The following is a 10,323-nucleotide window of genomic DNA, read 5'->3' on the forward strand; positions in this document are numbered from 1 at the left end:
AAACCCTCGAGAGGAGCCAGGGCCGGAGGCGCTCCCGGGGCGCCGCGGGCTCTTACCTCCCGGCCTTGGTGATGATCATCTCGGTGCCAATCTCGTGGAAGCGCTTCCAGAGCTCGGCGCCCTGCAGGTCCACCCGCGTCGCCTGCGGGCCGGGCGCCGGCGAGGCCGGGCGCGAGCCCCGGGGGGAGCCGGCGGCAGAGACGGCCGGGGACCCGCCGACGAAAGGCGCCTCGCAGCCGCCTGGAAGGAGAGCGGACAGGGTAGAGGCGGCGCCCGCGGCTCCAGCCCCGCGGCCCCCGCGCCCGGCCGCCCTCCCGCCGCCGCCTGCCCCCCGCGCGCCGCCGCACTCACCGGCGGGGCCGCCGCCCGCCTCGCCGCCTCCCGCGCCCTCCGCTGCCGCTGCCGCCTCCTCCTCGCCGCCCAGCTTGCGCCGCTTGGGCGCCTGCTGCTGCTGCTGCTGCTGCTTCTCGGCGCCGATGAGCGCCTCCACGGAGAAGGCGTGAGCCTTGAGGCTGAGCATGCTGCAGGGCGAGGGCGAGGCGCTCCGCTTCTCCGCCATCCCCGCGCCGGCCTCGCATAGACGGGCGGCACCCGGCCCGGCCCGAGCGCGGGGCTGGGGCCGCTCCTTAAATCCAAGGTCTCGGCGGCTCCGGGCTGCAGCCGCCGCGTCCTGCCCGCGCCGCGCGGAGCCGCCGGGGCCAAGCGGGCTCCTAATTGGGCCGCGTCGCCTCCATGTGTCAGCGCTGCCGAGCCGCGGCCGGGGCCTGGGCCGGGGCCTGGGGCTGGGCCGGGGGGAGCGCGCTCATTAGTGCCAATAAAGCTGCCGGGCCGGGGCTGGGCGGGGCCGGGCCGGGGGAGGGGTGTCCGTCAAGCCCGCCGCTGCCCAATCAGGCCTCGGGGACTCGCCGCATCCCGGGCCGCCTTCGTCGCGAAGGGAAGGGGCTGTGGCGCCCCCTCGGGCCCCCGCGAGCCGGCCCTGCCCTTCCACCGCGACCACCAGGGCCGGGCACCTGGCGTCTGGGGAGGGAGGGACGGCCCGGGGTGGGGCTGGCAGGAGCTCGAAACGGGATCATCCCCATTTATCCCCCCCTCCCCCCATTATATCACACCGGCTGGGCCCACGGGTTTATATGCAATAAAAGTTAATCAGTGTGGCCCCCACCCTGCTTCTGCCCAGGGGCAGAGGTGGCTCCCCCCTCCCCCCAGTTTGCAAAGTTTTCCCCCGAGCCGGGAACTGACCCGCGCTTTACCGCGGAGCTGAGCCTGGCCGACTCGCGGCAGCGCGGGGCCCCGGGACGTGCTTTCAACGGCGCTGCGAGAAGGGCCGGCGGCTCCGCCGCGCACGGGGCATCTCCAGCGCCGGGCTGAGGTGTTGCTGCGCGGACCGGAGTTCAAGCTCCAGCTCCCCTCCAAGCTAGAAGTGACATTTGCATTGGGAAAGCAGGGACTTACGGTTCCCCGAGACAGCATTTGAACTTAAAAAATGTAACGTCGGACAAGTCTATGTAATATATATATATATATATATATACAGCATCTAAAAAAGGTGATATATTATTATAATGTATCGTGCCCATCTTAACTAATACATAATATATATTATATTATATAATGTGATGTTATGTATTATATTGTGTACCTCTTATCTAATGCACACTATTGTATTTGTTATATTGTATATATCTTATCTAATGCATAATGCACATTATAATATATATGTGATATGTTGTGTACCTCTGATCTACTGCATAATGTATATTATAATATATAATGTGTGGTATACTGTGTACATCTTATCTAATGCATAGTGTGTATTATAATATATGTTATATATTGTGTATATCTAACACATAATATACATATATGTGATATATTATATATATCTTATCTGATGCATAATGTATACTAGATATTGTAATGCACAATATAATGGCTCATAATATATAACATAATATAATATATATACATTATGCATTAGATACAATATACACAATATAATATATAATGTATATCGTATTTAATGCATAATGTATACTGTATTGTGATATATTGTACATTATATTGTGTTTTTTAATCTAGTGCATAATGTCTATTATAATATATTGTGATATATAATATAAATAACATACACATACATACTTACACATATATACATATATATATATATATATATACACACACACATATTCAGCTGCTCAGACTAATTCTCCGTTTCTTCTTTGCTGCCAAAGGAACATTTTATTTACAGACATATCGAGTTGTTATTAAAAACAGTGTTTAGCGTGGATTTCAAAGCAGCCCTCAAATTCTCCTCTAAAAATAAGCGATGGTGCATTGAAGTTGTAATTAAAAATATGTATAGATTTACACATATATTAAACTAACCCTCGTAAAAGCACTGACATGGGCTCAGTCACTTGAGATGCCCACTATCTAAGGGAGGAATCCTTTTGTCTTTTCCCACTGAGCCAATTATTGAAGGGAAGGTGGAGACGACGATACACTCCGCTGTCCCAGAGAAGTGAAAGAAACCGATCTCCTGAAGTTTTTTTGTTTGGTTGGTTGGTTGGTTGGGTTTTTTTTAAATATAGCAGCGTGCGATGTTGCCACTGGAACAAGAAAGTATTTCTTATAACAAGTAAATAGAAGAGAAATCAGTCCTAGCGTCCTGAACTATCGGAGCAATAGCCCGACTGGATGTGAGAGGGCTGTCGGGCGGCTGGTACGTATTTGTGCCGCTGCTCCCCGCCTGCAGTCAGGCTCCTGCGGGTGCTCTTCGAGCTACTGCAGGGGCCCTGGAGCTGAGATGTTGGGTTGCCTTCTACCAAGCCCAGCTGCTGCTTATGTCCTTCAGTTTACTGATGCCCCTGATGAGTAAATCTGTCTGATTTCTGTAGTGCGAGGTCCGAATCCTCAAAACCTGGGAGAGTTTGGGAGGGAGATGGGCGGGGGGGACTGCCTAATACATACCCCAGTGGTAAATGACCCTATCAAATAATGTTAACAGTGTTTTTTGGTTGGAGTGTTTTTAATGGTATTAAAACAGAGGCGCCGGAGGTGTGTTTAATTGAACAAATAAGCAGTGGCACTGGGTAGCCTCCTTGGGAGGGAAGGTGACTTCCCCTAACCCAGCTCGGCTCTGGGAAAACCTCCCTCCAGCTCATGTCATTTTGCATCTATAAGGATCAAGTGAAATGTCTCGCGTCTGTCACCGAGAGGGGCCGGGGGGTTCGTTTATCTTTACGTTCAATCTGGGACATATTAACTGCTCCGGGCTCTCAAATCTCCCTGCTCTGCCTCTTCCAACCGGGATTGAATGGATCTGTCGAGAGTTTCAACGCTGGATATGAAATGAAGAGAAAAGAGGGGGAATGGCTGGAGGGCGTGGGCAGAGCTGCGGGCATCTCCCGGCCCCCAGAGTCCCCCCAGCCCGGCTCCTTGCCTATCATGGGGGCATCTGTGGTTGGCAGGAGGGATCGGTACCATTCTCAGGCCCGTGGGGGGCGGGTTGGAGTCAGCCCGGCTCCGATCGGCAGGCCCCACCTCTGTAAGCAGGTACCCGGGCTGAAACGACCGAAATATTTTCAACCCACCCAGCCGGGGCTTCTGCTCGCTGGGGAGCCTCTTCTCGGGGCAGCCCCTGTGGTCGGGGCTGTGCGCGCCGGGCTGCAGGGAGAGCTTTGAAAATGTAATAGCAAGTGGGGAGAGAAGGGCTAAGCGATGCAGTAAGCGACGGTCTGGGCAGGGCGCCGATGAGCGGCTGGGCTTTCGTTAGGCAATAGCGCTCCAGAAATGTGCTCCGTGAAGGCGGCCACCTCGGCCGGTCCAGCTGCGGCTGCGATAGACCGGAACAGCGCCTGCTCTGTGCTCAGTCGCCGACAGCGCGTCTGCCGGGGGAGCTGGATGCGAGCGGGATCTGTCCCGATTCCCAGCCACAGGGACCCCAGGAGGTCCATCCAGGGCCAAGAGCTGGTCTCCCTAATCTGCGTGTCCAATTGCACCCGGATCCAGCTTCTCTGTGCTGGGTCCAAATCAGCCGAGCAGGGAAGAGTCCCGGGGTTTAATGCGTGCGCTGCTACATTTTGCGTTTCTAGAGATTAGCAGGCACCAGATTAAGCACAGCAGTTAAATTCCCTGGGCCTTCTGGACCGGTTCCCTCCCTGCCCGGCCCCTGGCTTTGCAGCCTGACATTTTTTTTTCTTTTTTCTTTTCTTTTCTTTTCTTTTCTTTTCTAAAGTGAGCACATTTATATTTGCAGAGCAACCTGCGGTCCATGTGCCCGCGAGGTGAGGGTCTGGAGGGGGCTGCTCCAGCGAGGAGAAACAATAAAGGAAACATCCCTTTGTGACGTGTCGCTGCCGAACCTTCTATTTCCCGACGTTCCAGGCGCCTCAAGCTCCGGCGCGCGGGGTGATGATTAACTCCATGCGGGGCCATGACACACTTACACCTCTTAGAAAATACTGCTGGGGGACCCCACGCAAGGCGGTAGGCATCTGTTTAGGCTCAGTCTGAGGATGCTGCCGGGCAGAACGCGGCTCGTTGCCCTGCAGGGAGTGCTTTCTGCAAGTCTCTTTGAGCCCCCAACCCGGCTGTGAGAGGAGATAAATTATACTGATATATCAGTAATATATTGATCTAGCGTGGCTCAGCCTGCGGTACCTTGTCCCTATTACAACCTGGTCCTTCCCCCTTGCCCCACCAGGGAATCTAGGATTGGGCCCCTTATTCAGCCTGGATAATTAAGTAACCCCCCTGTGTCTTTTATTTTTGCCTTTGTGCTCTGATAACCAGCTACCTCGCATACGACAGGGGCTGTAGAGGGAAACCGATCCGAGACTGTATCTCCATAGATGGCCTCCCAAACCAGGCTGAGGCTTAAATGTAAAGCAGATCGGCAAGCTTCCCTTAGCCCTCTGGCTGGGTAACTACAACCTCCAGCCGCGGAGCCACAGGCCGGGGGATCGGGCTGGGACGCGAGGCAGCCGGAGCTGGCAGGAGCCGGCCAGCCCCTGCCTGCTGTGAAACCCACCCCGGGGGTGCGGGGAAGAGGGGCACCGCGGCTGCTGCGGCCCCGGGCGCTCTGATCGCCCTTACACAAAACCCAGCTACTCCCGGCCCGCGGGCATCGGCCGATTCGCTCCCAGCTAGGCTCCGGCTCTTTGCAGAGCACCTGGGAGCCCGCTGGCAGCTTTAGCAACGTGGTTGTCAAAAAGCGGCCAGAGGAATTGGGCACTGACTCAAGTGGGAGCCGTATAGGTCTCGCTCCTGGTCAGACTGGAAAGCCTCGCACGCCTTCAACTAGTAGGTGATTAAAATTCGCTGGGATTATCCCGTGTTATCCCCTGAGTTTAGGCTGTTTGCAGTTAACGCCCCCCCGCCCCCCGCCCCGAAAGAGGTCTGATACACAAAGGAGGGGGATGATAAGCCTCTTTAACAGGGAGAAACGTAATGAGATGTCCGAGACGTTTACTTCCGAGTTAAATCCGTAATACTTCTATCTGTTTCAGATTGCCACCCGTTCACCAGAGCCTTGGATCAAGACCCCAGCCGTGGGCCAGCAGTACCCGGGATGGCTCTGGGGAGCAAAAGTGCCTCCAGCCTCCGGAGAGCCCGAGCCTGAGAGCCTGGGAGGTGCGACATTCAGCAGGTCGGCGCCCGAAAGAGCCCAGTCTGCTGCAGCTCGGGTCTGTGATGCACACTCAGCCCGGCTCTGCACAGCAGCAAGGCTCTCCCATTGCCCAGATCAGACGCTCATTGTAGCTTAGCCCCGTGTTGGTTTCAGATGTTGCTGCCAAGATACCCCGGGAGAGGCAGCCTGACGCCGGGAGAGCAGTTGGCATTCAGGGCACCGTAAAACGCTGGGAGGTTGTATCGTCTGAGTCGGCAGTGAACTGGGTGTCACACACACACACACACACACACACACACACACACGCTCATTGCACACACATTACAGACACACCCAGTCATTACATGCTCATTACACACACGCCCATTACACACACATCACACACACGCTCATTACACACGCTCATTACAAACACAGTCATTACACACACATTACACAGACACACACATTCATCATTACACACACTTATTACACAGACACACACTCATTACACACACATATTGCACACACATTCTCTGACTGATTTTAATAAGCATACAGGACCCGGCCTGTATCCAAGGATTGTCTTGTCCTCTCATGTCTGATGTATTTGGGATAATGGTTTTCCTTAGTGTCACTGTCCCTCTGGCCGGCGCCAGCCCGGTCTGCAGGACAATCAGCCGTATTACCCCAACAGCGGAGAAGAAGAGCTGCCTCCAGACAAGACCGGAGCGCGGAGCAAACACACGCGCCGGGGCTTCCGAACAGCTTTTCAGGCTCATGCCTATCTCGGGGAATTGATTCCCAGCACTAAAAAGCACGACCCTCCCCCCCCCCCACCCCGCGTGGAAATCACAAATATACCGTGGGCCGTGTGTTATAGCGTTCACTTCGCGACACTCATTTGGAATGAGACGGCCGCCAAGTATGAATCGTTTTAAAGAAAACCTCCAGCCTTGAATATGACGCTGCCCCTTACATTTATTGTTTATTTTTGGGCAAAGTGATTAAAAACACCCCCTCTAGCTTTTTCATGACTCTGCTCACCAAAACATGAAATAAGGACTGAGGAAACTTCAGGCTTAGCTTTGTTATTCCTTTCTTAGAAATTTAGGACATAGTTTCACCATTGTCTTAAACAAAACAAAGCAAAACAAAAAATCCCAAAAAACTAAAAAAAACGAAAACTCGTAGGGAATGAAATAAGGTAGTCTGAAATGGAGATGCTTTAGGGGAGAGGCACTAATAGGTAATATTTAGACTTGAGAGTTGGGGATTGTAGCAGTCGTCTCCCAAGACTCTGGGACCTGGGGTCCCAATGAAGACAGCGCAGCAAAATTGGGAGCCCTTAGCGCGGCTGTAAACGGCGATGGGAAGCAAAGCCAGTGTTTTTATGGTAACCCTCGGTCTGTAGTCAGGGCTTGTTCTCATATTACATGAAATGTACTTTAAGGAGCACTACCTGCTCCAGCTGTCCAGGAAAAACTGAATTATGGAACTAGGAAACATATGGCAGTTGCATATTGCTCAAGGAAGGTACATATGAAAGTTATAAATTTCTTTTTTAAGTAACCATTGTAAACGCATTTTTATAGGTTTCACAGTATGTATTACATCTGTCATTTTAACTTTTGCAATATACCTTGTGTTTGGGATTTATTTTTGTTTGTTTTTTTAAAGATACCCCCTTTTCTGTACCTCGGGGGAGGAAAAGCAGAGAGACGAGTCTGAGTAAGAAATGCTAGAACAACAGCCCAGCTAGGTAAATAAGGCGGGGAGCGCTTTCCCTCCCGGCTGCTTGCCAATGGAAAGGACACTGTGCCATCTATTGGCAAAGGAGGTACTTGCAAAGCAAGGGGCACCCAAAAAACAAGGGGAAAGGGATAGGAACTCCCCCCACCCCGCAAAAAAACAAAAACAAAACCAAAACCCCTTTTCTTCCCCTGATTTCTGTGCAAAAAACAAACCCCTCCTCGTTTTTGTACATCAGCTGGGGATAGGCTAGAAAAATGGAGAGCAAAGTGGGGTTGTGAATGCATACCCAAGACATTAGCTCCCGCAGCTTCTGGAGGGGCATTTTCCAGCTGGTTGTAAACTCTTCTTCGCAGCAGCGGGATCGCAGAGCCTTGGGCGTTTTATGGCGTTGCAAGGAAGCCGTGTCAAAAAGCGATTTGGGTTTTAAAAGCACAGTCTCCCCCCGCAAACGCCCCTTCGGGAGAGCAAGGTTTGGGAGCCCCTGCCCTGCCCTCACTCCCGCTGGCTCCAGCCAGGTTTGCGGTGCAGAAGCGGCCCTGTTCCTCCCGCGCCCCCTTGCAGCCGAGGAGCCGTCCCAGCCTGCTTGATCCGCTGCCGGAGCCTTGTTGCGATTGCTCTGGACTACATTTTGCGGAGGATAGATAGAGAACAGTGAACCCGAGGAACTTCCAGAGGGCATCTAGTCCGACCCCCGCCTAAGGCAGGATCAACCCCTACTCCCTCCTCGGCAGGATCTCACCCTCAGCCCTGGCACAGAACAGACTTAGCACCTTGCTCTGCCGCTGGGTCGGGGGGCACTGGGCATCCCCTTCACTCCGGGTGCTCAGACGCAGGGCTGGTGCCGGGCAGGGAAGGAGAGCGAGCGGGAATCAACCGGGAAGGGCAGAGCGGCCCCGCTCTCCTCTGCGCTCACCTGGCGCCTCCCTGCCGGGCTCCGCGCTCCTCGCCGCCCGGGCTGAGGGGTCCTGGCCCGCCGGGCAGGGGACGCGTGCGAGCCCGCGGGCCGCACGGCACAGTCCCTCCAGCCCCAGCGGGGATCAGCAGGGATGTTGGGGTCAGCTCCGGGTGTCGGAGTTGTTTGTTTTTGTTTTTACCTGGCTGAAGATAAACTAGTTCACTTGGTCTGGGGAGACCGAAATGTACAGCTAAAGCGGCTGTGTTCATAGATGCATACCCGCGTGTGTGCGTATTTTGCGATTGTTTTTATACGAGCATCCACATCCACTTAAGCCTCATAACAAAGACTTGTATTTTCTAATTAGAAATACAACTAGAGCTACCTTCTTTTCCTCTCGAAAAGGGCAGTTTTTAATTTTTTTTGTTGGATTTTTACCCCCTTTCCCCCTTATAAACCTTTATAAAAAGTCTAAAAAGTCTTTTCCTCTCGAAAGAAAGAAAGTAAGAAAGCAAGCAAGCTAGGAAATACAAACCATTATATAGATAATATGTACATTTATATATATGTATATATATATAGAGAGAGAGAGATCGATAGGAAAAAGCTAATTAGGACATACAAATAATTAGCTCGCTCGCTTGCTTGCTTCCTTCTACAGATAGGAAAAAAGCTACTTAGGAAATATATACACATACATATACATATCCACACAAGCATCCATCTATCCAGCCATTCATCCGTCCATCCTGCCCCCCCCCACACACACACACACACACACACGCGTATGTGTGCATATGTGTATACATATCTATCTCTCCATCTATAGATAGATATATATGTATAGATATGTATACACATATGTATGTATGTATATGTATATATACACATCTATGCATATGTGTATTATCGTATATATACACATGTATATGAACATGCACGTGTCTCTGTCCACACACACGTATCATCCTGGTCTGCAGAGCGGTGTTGCCCCCCGTGCGAGAGGGCTGTGCTGCAGGAGCCGGCAGAGGAGGCGGAAAGGAGCTGGGAGGTTGTGGCGGGCGGGCGGGCGGGGCAGGTGAAGCCCCCGGAGCCGCCTGGCGCGGGCCACAGCTGTGCAGGTTCCCTTTGGGGGGTGGGATTGCTCGTTTCTTTTCAGCCCAGCCCCTGAGGACAGATGAAGTCGCCTCCCCGGAGCCTTTGCGGGGCTGCCTGCCCGCCTGTCTCGTGCCACGTCCTGGCGGGGGGATTAGGTCAAACGGCTGGCACTGCCCGCGGGGCGGACTCCGCCCTTGCTTCACTTTGCTGGGGCTGGGGGTGCAAACCCGCTCCGTTTCACCCACCCACGCAGGTCTTTGCATCAGAGCCGGCGGCCAGGACCCCCGGGGGGCTCTTGTCCCCGGGCTGAGAGCGGAGGTTTCTTTTCTTCATTTTTCTCCTTCCTCCCGGAGCCAGGCCGAAGCCAACCTGCCCTGGGAAGGCCGCCCAGCCCCCGGTCTTCGCGGGGTTGCGGAGTTCAAGGTGGTGCACCAAGAGACACACAAGGGAGGACTCTGGGAGGTGGCTCGGGCCCTCTGACAGGTGTGGGGAAGCACACCCCTGCGGGGAGATGTGGCAGTATAGGTCACAGGCTACCAAGGGGCCACCTTGGGGCAAATAATTTTATCCTGGGATCCTGCAGACCTTGTGAACAGCAGTCCCTCCATTCCAAGATGATCTCATCCATGGCTCTTGAGGTGACTCAAAGAGTCCAATCCTTGAGCCACAGACCCACCCACAAAAGTTGCAGGTCTTTCTGCAGGGGAGAATAGGCCGTAGGCCAGGATTTCTCTCCTTTTCCTTCCTCTGTTCTTGCTTCTCAGCTTCCAGAGCAAGATACTTTACCTGGAAATGGGCTGGCGCTTGGTTGAGGTTGCAGTGCCATTGGAGTCGGTCAACAGCCAGCTCCTCACAGCTCTTGATGTCAGTACAGTATTCATTTTCTTGAAGCATGCCTTCAGTGTGTTCTTGTAGCATTTCCTCTGGCCACCACCAGATCTCACACCTTACTAAGCTGGGAGTC

General features: G+C 53.5%; 1 protein-coding gene and 1 long non-coding RNA gene across 3 annotated transcripts in view; one reads left to right on the forward strand and one right to left on the reverse strand.

The window, feature by feature from the left end:
• TBX18 (T-box transcription factor 18) overlaps positions 1 to 806 on the reverse strand; it is a 31,553-nt gene extending 30,747 nt beyond the window's left edge. The window contains exons 1-2 of one of the 2 annotated variants that reach the window (XM_059731668.1): positions 352 to 803; positions 57 to 240 (exon numbers count right to left, since the gene is read on the reverse strand). In XM_059731668.1, coding sequence (XP_059587651.1) covers positions 57 to 240; positions 352 to 559 — 392 coding nt within the window. In that variant the 5' untranslated portion in view covers positions 560 to 803. Of the gene's footprint in view, positions 1 to 56 lie in introns of both variants that reach the window. The other variant, XM_059731662.1, reaches the window with a different exon arrangement.
• A 2,277-nt stretch (positions 807 to 3,083) lies between these two features.
• Positions 3,084 to 7,250, forward strand: LOC132251741 (uncharacterized). Its single transcript, XR_009463656.1, has 2 exons — positions 3,084 to 4,488; positions 5,511 to 7,250. It is a non-coding gene; the product is annotated as an uncharacterized LOC132251741 (long non-coding RNA).
• The last annotated feature ends 3,073 nt before the right edge of the window (positions 7,251 to 10,323 follow it).

This window comes from Alligator mississippiensis, chromosome 1 (assembly GCF_030867095.1).
Source record: "Alligator mississippiensis isolate rAllMis1 chromosome 1, rAllMis1, whole genome shotgun sequence".
Classification (NCBI taxonomy): domain Eukaryota; kingdom Metazoa; phylum Chordata; order Crocodylia; family Alligatoridae; genus Alligator; species Alligator mississippiensis.